Source organism: Neodiprion fabricii, chromosome 4 (assembly GCF_021155785.1).
Source record: "Neodiprion fabricii isolate iyNeoFabr1 chromosome 4, iyNeoFabr1.1, whole genome shotgun sequence".
Classification (NCBI taxonomy): Eukaryota; Metazoa; Arthropoda; class Insecta; order Hymenoptera; family Diprionidae; genus Neodiprion; species Neodiprion fabricii.
In genome coordinates, this window is record NC_060242.1 from 39834497 (window position 1) to 39846665 (window position 12169).

The 12169-nt window shown below is 36.3% G+C and overlaps 4 protein-coding genes across 8 annotated transcripts; 2 read left to right on the forward strand and 2 right to left on the reverse strand.

Annotated features, from left to right (window-relative positions):
* The first annotated feature begins 155 nt into the window (after positions 1-155).
* Positions 156-5557, forward strand: LOC124179364 (lysocardiolipin acyltransferase 1-like). Of its 3 annotated transcripts, XR_006870018.1 has the most exons (6): positions 156-310; positions 683-866; positions 1008-1215; positions 1417-1983; positions 2096-2360; positions 2431-5557. XR_006870018.1 is itself a non-coding variant. In XM_046563654.1 (5 exons), the coding sequence occupies exons 2-5, from the start codon at positions 699-701 to the stop codon at positions 2242-2244; spliced, it is 1092 nt and encodes a 363-aa protein (XP_046419610.1). In that variant the 5' UTR covers positions 156-310; positions 683-698; the 3' UTR covers positions 2245-5557. The 3 variants fall into 3 exon arrangements, 2 of the variants coding, with proteins under 2 accessions (XP_046419610.1, XP_046419611.1); XM_046563654.1 differs by having other exon boundaries at positions 2096-5557; XM_046563655.1 differs by lacking the exon at positions 156-310 and adding an exon at positions 321-395 and having other exon boundaries at positions 2096-5557.
* Positions 4943-8879, reverse strand: LOC124179355 (ribosomal RNA processing protein 1 homolog). 3 transcript variants are annotated; one of them, XM_046563622.1, is made up of 8 exons: positions 8773-8879; positions 8382-8675; positions 8036-8259; positions 7784-7954; positions 7383-7565; positions 6998-7287; positions 5986-6790; positions 4943-5887 (listed from the first exon to the last, which is right to left on the reverse strand). In XM_046563622.1, exons 2-8 carry the CDS (start codon positions 8629-8631, stop codon positions 5621-5623), a joined length of 2190 nt encoding a protein of 729 aa, XP_046419578.1. In that variant the 5' UTR covers positions 8632-8675; positions 8773-8879; the 3' UTR covers positions 4943-5620. The 3 variants fall into 3 exon arrangements, with proteins under 3 accessions (XP_046419578.1, XP_046419577.1, XP_046419576.1); XM_046563621.1 differs by having other exon boundaries at positions 8382-8695; XM_046563620.1 differs by having other exon boundaries at positions 8382-8879.
* A 26-nt stretch (positions 8880-8905) lies between these two features.
* Positions 8906-10249, reverse strand: LOC124179365 (histone H2A). The gene is made up of 2 exons (XM_046563656.1): positions 9287-10249; positions 8906-8948 (listed from the first exon to the last, which is right to left on the reverse strand). Exon 1 carries the CDS (start codon positions 10192-10194, stop codon positions 9820-9822), a length of 375 nt encoding a protein of 124 aa, XP_046419612.1. The 5' UTR covers positions 10195-10249; the 3' UTR covers positions 8906-8948; positions 9287-9819.
* Positions 10250-10435: 186 nt separating this feature from the next.
* LOC124179367 (histone H2B.3-like) lies at positions 10436-12095 on the forward strand. Its single transcript, XM_046563657.1, has one exon. It carries the CDS (start codon positions 10503-10505, stop codon positions 10872-10874), a length of 372 nt encoding a protein of 123 aa, XP_046419613.1. The 5' UTR covers positions 10436-10502; the 3' UTR covers positions 10875-12095.
* Positions 12096-12169: the final 74 nt, after the last annotated feature.

Consider the following 12169-nt stretch of genomic DNA (forward strand, 5'->3'; position numbering starts at 1 on the left):
AAATTTCTTCTTGTCTCTTGTGCAATATGAACAACTACTCTTTCTGTGGCATTCTCAATGTAAGTTATTCTTCGCCTAACACGCACTCGTTTTGTACCTGTATGTGTAATTTCCAGATCAATAATGGTCCAACACAGCATCCCAGAAGCCACTAGCATGTCAGATAAGAGTAGAGCAGGGGGATGAGTGTGCTTTCACGAAGGGGTGAGTCGAGGGAAGCCCCTCTGACAGTTCTAGGGGGAAGCCAAATCAAGGCTCTACTCCTAGAGTGAATTAGTTAGTTGTCAAGTTCTGATGCCAGTGAGAAGTGGTATGATAAAATAAAACGTTACTTTTCCTACTTTTAGAATGTGGCTCAATTTTGGATGTACGAACTGCCGAATTCAAACAACTCAGTAATCTCATTTATAAACAAAGAGTCATTGCATAATTAATATAGAAATTTATTTCATCATTTAATGTGAACATTGTAAAAGTGGTGGGAAGATTTTTTTTTCTGAAGCATATCAGCCCAGTTTAGAAGATCATTAAACATGGAAGCCGTTCGTTGCTTTTTTATTCATAATCAAATAAATCTTTTTCCAGATTATAATCACCCATAGTGGTATTCATAAGAATGCCTTTCTTTTTGCTGTCGTAAAGTAATAAAATTACAACTAAGAAATATTCTTTTCATCCACAGAAGTGTGTAAATTGTAATGCGAGCGCTGTTGCGCGGAGCACTCTACTGTGCTTTGTGGTACGGCAGCATCGTCGCTGGATTTTTATTCATAGCATGCCCACTTTTGCCTGTATTACTACTGAGCCCTATAAGATTTCGAAAATGTGCAGATTTGCTATTTTCATGTTGGGAACTTTATCCAACGGTAAGTTTTCATGCACTTGTTCTCTTTAGAATACTCCTTCACAGTATCACACCAAAGTCTACGCAAAGACAATCAAAAATCAAATCAAAGATTAGGCAATAAACAAAGTTCTGAATATTAATACAAAAATACTTCACTCAGGGATTACTCGAGTTGTTCGGTGTAAAGATTCTGGTATCGGGAGATCACATTTCCCCCTATGAATCAGCCATTCTTGTTATGAACCATAGAACCAGAGTTGATTGGAATTTTTTATGGGCAGCAATGTACCAGGCATGTATGCCAGAAGTTGCTGCTCATAAATTGAAATTCATTCTCAAAGATCCCATTCGACATATTCCAGGGCCAGGTATGAACAATCAATTTTTTTAATTTGTCATTATGATAATGCAACAGTTAATGTCCTTCTACCAATCACGTCAGCGAGTCTTTTGTAAAACCAGTTTAGTGTATTTTAATTGCATTATGTTTCATAGAATTGTAAGCACTTTGAACTGTATGGCAAAGAGATTATAACTAGGTAAGGAAATGAAACAAAAACCAATTACAGGGTGGGTGATGCAGATGAATGGCTTCCTTTACATAACGCGGCACTGGGAGGAAGACCGAGGACGTTTGTCAAACTCACTGGATTATTTAGTGGCACTAGGCAGGCGGTGTCAACTTTTAATATTCCCTGAAGGAACAGATTTAACTCCAAACAGTAAAGAAAAGTCCGACAACTACGCGGCCAAACATGGCTTGCCAAAATATCACTACACGTTGCATCCAAAAACAACCGGGTTCAGTTACTTGGCACGTCATCTTCACCAGGCTCAGTACCTTGATGCTGTTTACGATCTGACAATAGCATATCCTGACTATGTACCACAATCAGAGGTGGATCTAGTGAGGGGAAAATTACCCAAGGAGGTCCATTTCCACGTCAAGCGTATTCCTGCTACCGATGTCCCAACAGATGACTTGATGCTGCGACAGTGGCTGGAGAAGAGGTGGCATCAAAAAGAAACAATTCTTCAAGAATTCTCCAAAGGGAAAGCTTTTCCAGGTAAAGTGTGGCCAATGGCTTCTTCCTTGCCTCTGAGAGCCGCTATTGGATTTTGGAGTTTGCTAACAGGTGAGAAGTGTAGCTCATTCTGATATAAATTTCAAAAATTTCCTGATAATGATTCGAAGAATCTACGAAGGATGACTGTTAGTTGTGTAACGGAATTTTTTATCGCTTACAGGTGCAACGGTTCTGTTACTCGTTATTTCTCCGTTATTTCAACTATGGGCTTTAGTACATTCAGCTTTATTTGTTGCCCTCTCCTTGTTCAGCACTGGTTTCAATCAAATTGAAATGGGATGGTATTGGCGTTGGAAAACTCAAAGTTAAGAAAACGTATTTGGGTATAATACCATTGTAAGCTGAATTGTTTTTTATCAACTGTGGAAAACCTGGTGCCACAACATTCCATGTTGCACTATGATGCATCGCAGGTGAATACAGAGGCAAGTAAATAGCACTATAAATTTTTTTAAATCATGTGCTGTCTCCTGAACTTTCTCACTATTCAATTAGCTTGAAATGTTTTAATTGTTAGCAGGCACTACATTTCACCTTCTAAGAAAGAGTAACGAGATGTGAGAAAATTCGTAAACGCATGTGATGTTTAACTACAATGGAATAATATGCAAACATTTGAATGGCTCTACAAAATGGTATTTTTTTAACCAATGGCATTTGAAGCAGTTTAAAAATTTTGACAACTTGATAAATTAATATATTTTAGTACATTCGATGTACACCTACTGCGGAAGATATTTATCTTCAACGGTGTTGAGAATTAGTATTTTTTAATACAACAGTTATATATTTTCTGAAAAATCCTTTGAGTTTTCTTGAGTTTTACTGAGATTTTTTTACATGGAGTGATATCAGCATGACTGCATAATATACGAATAAGAAAATTGCTTGGTATTTCGTACACATTGGAAGTTGATTTTTAATTTTCATACCTACCCGAAAACTTGAACGTGCCCTTAAACTTTTATACTAGTAGTAGAAGTAATATAACTGAAAAATTTTTTTTCTTCTCTCATTCATCATTTAGTATTCAACTCACAGTGTGACGTTAAGTATAATATCGCCATTCGTTGATTGCAGTCGTTTTAATCAAACCTATTCAGGATATGATTTAATTCTATCCAGCAATGAAAAAAGGGTGCTTACTAGCATTATGTGCAATTCTATGAACAATTATTGCAATTCAGAAACATGTTGTAAATTTAGTAATCGGTGTCATCTATTCGCTTACAATTATTCAAATACACGTATTTCTCACAATTGATTGAGTACATACCAAAATTTAACCCATCTTGTTATATTCAAGATGATATCAGTACTAGAAGTCGGTAATAATCGCAAACAATGCCAAATAATTTGCGTTTTCAAGCACTCATTGTTGCACTATTATTTTGGCCATTGATATACGCAGCTCAATCTAATTAGTTGTGTAATATGTAATATAAATTTAAGATGGTTCGCGAGCCTTGTTGACCTGTTATTTTATGCGCAGTTATAGCCTCATATCCTGTTTGAATTTCGATGCACAGAGTGTATTTACATTTTAAAGAATAGCTTATAGTAAAATTTTATTCAATATACCTATACCTTATATACATATACATATATATACACACACACTATTTTAAGCATCCAAATACAACGTCTCTAGATTGACGCTCGGACAAAATACAATTAACACTTAGCAACATGGAAAACTCAATCAGATCTTCGTTAAAAAACCAAACGAACATGTGCAGTCACTTGAAATAGATGAATTACACAATTATAATCGTGAACATGAAATGTAACTCATATTTATTCATCTGTCACGATTATCCATCAATATTGTTTGCAATTATAATTATCAGATAATCCTGAAATTTTTTATTTGATTTGTCATAAAAATTTTGGCGATGGGTTGTACTTCGAAGATCTAGTGATAAAATACAGCTGTACATAAGATTAACCAAGTGTTAATTGTACCTTGAGCGAGTTCAGTATTCTAAAATATATGTATTGGAAGTTCGGACAGAGAATATATTTTTTCCGTAGTTGTAGCATATCTCGTAAAATAAGGAAAAGTGAATTCACGTGCCAAAGAAGCAACTATGGTCGACGACACTTCTCTATTAGCTCAACAGGTTCAATGGATTGCGTAAAATTGGGTTCTTGCGTGTTTGAAATGAGTTTTTTTTTTTTCCCTCATAGAAAAACAGCGTAATATTTTTCCAGCAATAACTTGAGTAAATAAAAGTTAACGAGTAAATGTTTTTCAAGTGCGATTCATAAATTATTTCATTAAATCTATTGAGTGATAGTGATGAATTTAAGTGTTGGGACCAGGATAGGTTGCACTATGTATTAATAGTAAAATCTCTAATAGGTATCTTGTACTGTTTGTAAATTAGCACCACCATACATATAAATATCTAAGCAGTTAGCTGGATTGAATGGTATAACAACTACAATGTGTATGTATGAAAAAAATATATAAGAATGCTCATGTATCTTTAGCTACATAAATGTATCCTGTTAATTGTATATTCGTCATTCAAAATAGACAGAAATTACTTTTATCGGTGTTAGTAAGAGATGAGCCAAATGTTCATGCAATTATACTAATCCTAAGTGTGTACCAACCTGAAAGGGTAAATTCGTTTAGATTCTAATGGCGTTTAAGGCAATATCTTCTTTAGCAACAGAAGTGACGTACAAAGTTCGATAATACAGACCCAAAACTATTCAAAGCAACACTCTCTGCACTTTCGATTCAAGAAATACATTTCAGTTTTACTGTATACGGAAATAGAACGTAAAGGGAAAAAACATGCTTAAGATTAGTAATTATTTAAATGTGTATCAGCCGACTCTTAGAATTCTCTGTAGCAAAATGAAGAACGTTGAAATTCATTTTGGTTTCAAATCCTGTGATAATGAAACTTCGTGTTCATATACTAAAAACTTTTGCCAGTTGAAAATATCATCATCGAGAAGCATCTGTCTAGTATATTTTTCATTGTAACAGAAAAACTTTGTTCTTACAATTCATGTGGAGTGATACTTTCTTTTCATTTCATGAATCTAACACAAAAGCTGATCGTTATTAGATGAATTCAGCATTCTAAGAATCCAATGGTATACCATTGATCGATGTCACTTTTCGTTTTGAAACTCGGACATTGTCCAAAACAAAATCAGCAATCGAATAAATTAGGTCTGCTCAATATGAATGAATAGTTTTATCGTTAGTTAAGGATAAATGATAAATAGTAATCTGTTTTTAATCGATATTTATTTTCTTCAATAGAAGAAGAAATGTTCAACAAATGCGTACTATCACTGATTCTCAAACACACTTATCAATGATGAGTACGTTGATGTTAGTTATACATGTGTTACATGTTTTTCGTTTCATATGCCTGTAGCTGATTAATATTTCAATATTTAATAAACTTACTTTCATGAATGGTAGCAACAATGTGTAATTGTGACATGTATAGTCACAAGTCAAATGGATTTAGTGTAATTCAATTTTCATTCAATTAAAATCATGTTTCTGTGCACTGGATGTATGTACATATCTGATTTTAAAATCAAAAGTGTAACACAAATTCGATCACAACTGCCTCTCCATAATCCCACAAAAAAAAAGAAGAAAGCAACAATTATTCAGCAAATTGTAGTAAGTATAGAATTGAAATACCTATTTAAAATTCTGTTTATAAAATGGATTTACTGGACTTTGTATCGGACTGGGTTTGAGTACGCCCACAGAAGGCTTTCGGTTGGCGTCAAAAGGTATGGCAGGGCTTTTTTTCAACTGAAGCCTATAATCCGACGTGTGCTGAGCTGTATTTTTCTGAAGATCTATTTTCACTTTCTTTTTGGAAGAGGACGACGAAAGATTTTTGATTGCTTGTGTTCCTGGTGTGGTGAAACTGGTTGCATTATTGGTGGAAATCCGTGTGCTCTGTAATTTAATAACAAAAACAATGATAAGACTTCACAATATTATTTCGGAATCGGATGAAACACGCGATTTATTTCGTTCTTATGAAGCAAACTTACAGACTGTTTTATTGACTCCTTTTTCCTCACTGGTGTCAACCAGGATAATGCCCTGTTCGGTTGTGACTTTTTGACTGATTTTGAATTATCCTGTAAACTAGTAGTTGGAACACGAAGATTTGATATTGACGGTGACGTTGAACTAATATCCGCTGAAACGCTCCAATTCCCCTCACAACTGTATCTCTTTACTTTCTTTAATCCATTCTTGATAAGAGATTTCTTTATTAGCGTAGAAGGCTCGGGATTGGATAATTTGCATTCATCCTTAAGCGGCTTGTGTTTGGTAATTTTACTCGCGTTTTGAATACTCTTATTTGCATCGGACGAGTCACCATTTTGCAGAGATGGTTTGTTTACCCCTTTCAACTTTTTCTTTTTTGGAGTGTCAGTAATTGTGGTTACATCTCCGTCATCTCTTATCTTTGCACTTCTTTTCCTTTTTTTAGAAGATTCTACTGCATTTGACTTTACTTTGCGAGGGTTAGCTTCGACACTTTCATACTCTGATATGTGCTCCACTGATGTGCTCTTTTTTGCATTTCGTTTCTTCGCCTTGGTAGCATTTTCAGACTTTATTTTTTTGATTTCGAAATCAGAATCTTGCTCGGAATTTGGATCCTCTTCTATCACTTCGCTAGTTTTTTTCTTACGTTTACGTCTGATAGTATCAGAATAAAGTTTTTGTTCAAACTTCAATAATCTCCATGCTGCACTCTTTGAACTAGTTTCAGATTTGGAACCCTCGTGAATTTTCACTTTCTTAATACCTAATGGCATGTTGCCTTCAGACAACTCATTATACCTATAAGAGTGCAAATTATTTATTTTAATGCTAATTATCATATTCAGGTTTATTTTCATATTTTAAAATAAGGTGAGTCCAAAATGGGATGACAAATTTTTAACATTACATAAAAAAATATCGTTTAGGGAAGTAATAAGATATGTACATAATTCATAAAAAATTTCTCCTAGAAAAATACTAACGAGAAAAATCATATTTACTTACTCTTTAGCTACCCTAACTATTTGCCGTCGAGACTTTGTTGTAGACGACGGATGAAATCTGTAGTTCATAACCATATCAGCAATGGCTTTACCATTAACTGGTAATTGTGGTAAATCAACATCGACTCTTCCAGCTCGCGGATCCAATGGTCTTTCCTCTATATTATCAATCTGATGATCATCATCAAAATCACTTTTCTGTTCGTTATCATCTTCGTCAGGTTCATCTTCGTCAGATTCATCTTCTTCTACTTTTTGCATTGATTCAATGTCTCCATCAGGAAAACCTGCCTAATTGTTTAAATGCGGAAGAAAATTCCATTAAAACTACATGCATCGATATCATATAGGCATATTCCAACAAAATTCAATATCTGCACACATACGTGTCTCCAAGCTTCGAACTTTTCCATGTAATCCAAGCCGGGATCGGATTGAAAAATTAGGTACCTAAAAACGTGTTTCATGACATGCCGTATTTCTCTTTCGTCGTTCATAGTTGCCAAGTGCACTGCAAAGGGCCTGACAAATTCTACGACAACATCTTCTGGTACATCGCCTCCGCTCACCTATCAAATATATCGGATTGATACTTGAATCGACATCACAGATCGTAAATTGAATGAATATAAATCTAAGTCGACACCAATATGAATAGTCTTTCTCAACAAACCAATATGGATTGTTCACTAACACTTTCTTTCATTGGAACACTTTCATTTTCGTATTCCTCAGAGTTTTTCAAGATATTTGACAATTTTAGAGAACACACATAGTCGTTACATACCTTTGCCAATTCTTCCATGTACAATTCAGTTACATGCAAACTAAAACCTATGGTAGCTTTTGATTTTACTAAAAGATCTTCAATTATCTTTGTAACTCCGTTAACCCAATCCCGATTCCATAGTTTCTTTTTACACATTTCAAAAGTTTGTCGAATGATTCTTCGTACCAACTGTAAGAAAAACAAAAGGAATAACAACTCTTGTACATCGGTATGGACAGGACCGTTTTTTGCACTTACAAAGAAACCTACCATTTGGAATTTGTCTAATCTGTACTGATCAATTCCAAACCATTCAGTTGCAAGAGACAGTAAGGTACATTTAATATAAAGCAGAGCAGTATCTTTATTATTGAAACAATGTACGAGTTTACTAAGCGACTCTGCTAGCTCTTCTTGAATCAATGGTTTATCCGACATCCACATGCAGTAATAGAGGCCCTTCCACAACCTCATGAAATCTTGTTCCTCGAAGGCTGTAAATATTGAATATTAACTGTTGGGGTAGTACAATTTTACCCGACCAAATCTAAATCTTTGGAGACCTTGAGATTTGAAGAAAGGTTCATTCAAAATGCAAATATTTATAAATTCTTACCAAAGGTGCTCTCGGATCGCACAGTTAACCATTTTCTTAGGTTCTTCAGCACCTTGTCTCTAACTTTTTTGTCATTACCAGCAAGTAGTTTGGCAAATTTTATTTCATGAGCAATGACCAAGGTTTTTTTGTTCTTCGCTGACTTTTGTACTTCGTTCTTCTGCGGTTTTCTATTTTTGAACTCCTGCACGAAACGTTTGATTTTCGGCAACACGTGCTTCGGTTTCCTCTGTATTTTTTTCACCGACATTCTATCATACTATGCCTCTTTATACTCGAAGTAAAACACTTTCGGTGTAATCACAAAACACAGACTAACAGAGGAAAGATGTTCACTCAACGAGGTTCTTTTTGTATTCGTAACCTGGTGATTGCAAATCAAAATATCTACCCGAAAACGTGACACGATCTTGGCAGTCTCTCTATGCGCGCAGGTACTACCAACATAACCTAGAAATTGGCAGATTATTTCCCTCTCAATCATGGACCGATACTGACTAATGCTAACTGCGGTAATATTTTTCCGTACGGTTTCCAATCATGGCGCTATGGATAGAAGATTCTGATCTGTTACGACCGAAATTACGGTTATTAATCATATATATATATATATATATGTATATATATATATCTACGGATTTAGTTTCACTCTACATGTTTGTAATATAACAGTTATGGAAAATCACGACCCTAATGATGTAGCTGTGACAAGAAAAAATTGCATGAAAAACAGCATAAAATATCGTTCAGGTATAAAACTTCCATTTTACGGTTATGCGAGAACTCTCAGCATTATCATTGTTTCCCGACATTTTCCTTCTTGTCCTCCTACACCGTCTTATAAAAATTTGTAAATCCAAGTAACGGTTGGGTGACATTGCATGGATATTTCGTTTAACGTGTACTTGCGGTTAATTTGCCGTGAAATTCCACCTCAGGCTGAACTGTTACGTAGAATTAACTGAGTCAATAAAATTACCAAATGTATACCGTCATAGCTACAGAAAAATAATGCATTTTTCACTTTCTGGTATTTATCGGTGCATTTGAATCTTTATTTCGTATCTGACTAAATGTATCGGAACACGATTGTACTCTCACATTGATGTACACAAGCATCGGCTTTGGAACGGTGTAGAGGCTTTGTAAAGCCAACGAAATTAGTTTATGTGTAGAAGTGTTTGTATTTAGATTTTGACCGTACGTAGCTTATTCAATTAGTTTCGGAAACTTGGCAAATGTAACAATAAGTTTGTTGTACGGGTTAAAGATTACCGTTAAATGCGTATGCATCCTACGGAATCGCAAACCTAACGACATCAATTTGGATGAAACGATGTAAATAGTATGTTAGCGCGAGTCGATAATCATTCTTTGACGTAAATAAATTTGGTGGCCCTGAAAAGGGCCGATTGTGAGTTTGGATGACTGTCGAAATTTAAGCTTTCTTCTCGGTTTTCTTCGGCAAAAGAACAGCTTGAATGTTGGGCAAGACACCTCCCTGAGCGATGGTAACACCTGAGAGAAGTTTGTTCAATTCTTCGTCATTGCGAATGGCCAACTGCAAGTGTCGAGGGATGATTCTGGTCTTCTTGTTGTCACGAGCTGCGTTACCCGCCAATTCAAGGACTTCAGCAGCCAAGTATTCCATCACTGCAGCAAGGTAGACCGGTGCCCCAGCACCAACACGCTCAGCATAATTTCCCTTGCGAAGTAATCGGTGAATACGACCAACGGGAAATTGTAGACCAGCTCGGCTGGAACGAGACTTTGACTTTCCCTTGACTTTGCCTCCTTTTCCGCGTCCAGACATATCGATGAAGTTATATAGTTTAAACTTGTAAGGAGTAACGATACTATCCGGTGTGCGGTCGATGAACGAATGACTAGGCGTTGGGAGAGTTACATATTTATACCCAACAGACTATTCTGACGCGGACCAATCAGCGCGCGTCACCAATGCGGCATCGCTCATTGGTCGGTTCGAGACCCCGCACGGACGGCTAGTGGAAGTATAAATCCGGAATCGCAGGAGTTCAGCGACACAGTAGAATTACGTCAACGACTGGGCACTCGTCGTACGCATCGTATTCAGCTTCTTGGATTATCGTGGTTTTGAAGATGCCTCCTAAAGCAAGTGGCAAGGCAGCGAAGAAGGCCGGAAAGGCACAGAAGAACATTTCGAAGGGCGACAAAAAAAAGAAACGCAAGAGGAAGGAGAGTTATGCTATCTATATCTACAAAGTTTTGAAGCAGGTCCACCCCGACACTGGTATTTCAAGCAAAGCTATGAGCATCATGAATAGCTTCGTCAACGACATTTTCGAGCGCATTGCTGCCGAATCATCACGTCTCGCTCACTACAACAAACGCTCGACGATAACTTCTCGGGAGATTCAAACTGCTGTCAGACTTCTACTTCCTGGAGAACTCGCCAAGCACGCTGTCAGTGAAGGTACCAAGGCGGTCACCAAATACACCAGCTCCAAATAATTTGACTCTTTGATACAAACAAAAACAGGCCCTTTTCAGGGCCACCACTTCCATCCTACGAAAGATCGAAATCTGAACAATAAACAAGTGCATACTGCTCAAACATTAATAAAAATTCAACGTAATTTGTCAAATATATGAATTTAGAGTTCAATTTATCACACTGCAGCAGTCGTTTAATAATCTAACATATCGAATATCTTCCACTTTTCTTCGTTCCTACTAGATTTTACTAATTTCAAAACGATTCTAATTTACAAATATACCCACATTATGTTCAACTTATATAAATATATTTATATTGGAGCTCAAGAGTTCCTTGTTAACATGTTTAACTTATTACTGTTCAAAATATCGCTCCCAGTGAATTACTAAAGAAACTGCCTACAGCAACTCCTGCGTACACACCTAATCAAAATGTAGCCGAACTTGTGTAACCTATAAACACTAGGACTCGTTTTAGTCTTTAAAGGCTCTATTTACTTTTGTTAAAAATTGTCACTTGACCGTTAACAATTGTAATAATTTTTTCTGCACTAAAAATTGTGATGTGATGGAAGAATTCCAAAAGCCGGGTGATTACCATCACTGAGACTTCATCGCCCTCAGCGGTAGAAGTCGCAGAAGTTGTATAATATAAACTGCTGGAAATGTACAAATATTTTTGCAACCAAAAATTCAGGCGTGTTCTCACTGTTACTGTTAGTACGTTGTGGGAACTAATAGCAAACCGCTGGACGCTACATAACACTGCCGGGATTTTGGAATAATCAATTGTCACCAATTTATGAATAGGGGTCGGCCGATACATCTCCAGCCAAAGATGTATGCAGAATGCAACATGATAGAATGTTATAACGAGGTCTGAAAAGAGAGTTGGCTACTCATTTGTTCTGAGCATAAAACTGGAATGCGGACGAAACATACTTTTTCCCGTAGAACTGCGAAGGCAGCGTGATGCAAACGATAATTCATTATGCGGCACAGAACGATTAACGTACTGAACGGATTGTACCTTCTCAGAAAGCGAATAACCGCTTTTGTCCCCTTCCAGTAGCAGCTGCAGCTGTCGCTGCTTTAGTGATGAATACCATGAGTAGGGAAAGATACAGTCCGTCCAAAAAGTAGATCGCGTCGCTGCACGTCCGTCCACATTCTGTATTTTATGATTTGAACATTTTTTGCGAACGTATACTAGGTATATCGTTTTTTTGAGACTCAAATAAGTTGATCACGATATAGTAAAGGATTGCAGTTGTAAGTTTTTTTTTCTCAGATCTTGGGACTCAAGATCG

Bases quoted from the DNA above. Each gene is read 5' to 3' on its own strand.
- LOC124179367 (XM_046563657.1), top strand. From the start codon at position 10,503: ATGCCTCCTAAAGCAAGTGGCAAGGCAGCGAAGAAGGCCGGAAAGGCA.
- LOC124179364 (XM_046563654.1), top strand. From the start codon at position 699: ATGCGAGCGCTGTTGCGCGGAGCACTCTACTGTGCTTTGTGGTACGGC. The intron at 867-1,007 runs GTAAGTTTTCAT...TACTTCACTCAG, and splicing joins GTTGGGAACTTTATCCAACG to GGATTACTCGAGTTGTTCGG. The intron at 1,216-1,416 runs GTATGAACAATC...AACCAATTACAG, and splicing joins TCGACATATTCCAGGGCCAG to GGTGGGTGATGCAGATGAAT.
- LOC124179365 (XM_046563656.1), bottom strand. From the start codon at position 10,194: ATGTCTGGACGCGGAAAAGGAGGCAAAGTCAAGGGAAAGTCAAAGTCT.
- LOC124179355 (XM_046563622.1), bottom strand. From the start codon at position 8,631: ATGTCGGTGAAAAAAATACAGAGGAAACCGAAGCACGTGTTGCCGAAA. The intron at 7,955-8,035 runs GTAGGTTTCTTT...TTTTTCTTACAG, and splicing joins GATTAGACAAATTCCAAATG to TTGGTACGAAGAATCATTCG. The intron at 7,288-7,382 runs GTATGTGTGCAG...TTAAACAATTAG, and splicing joins AGTTCGAAGCTTGGAGACAC to GCAGGTTTTCCTGATGGAGA.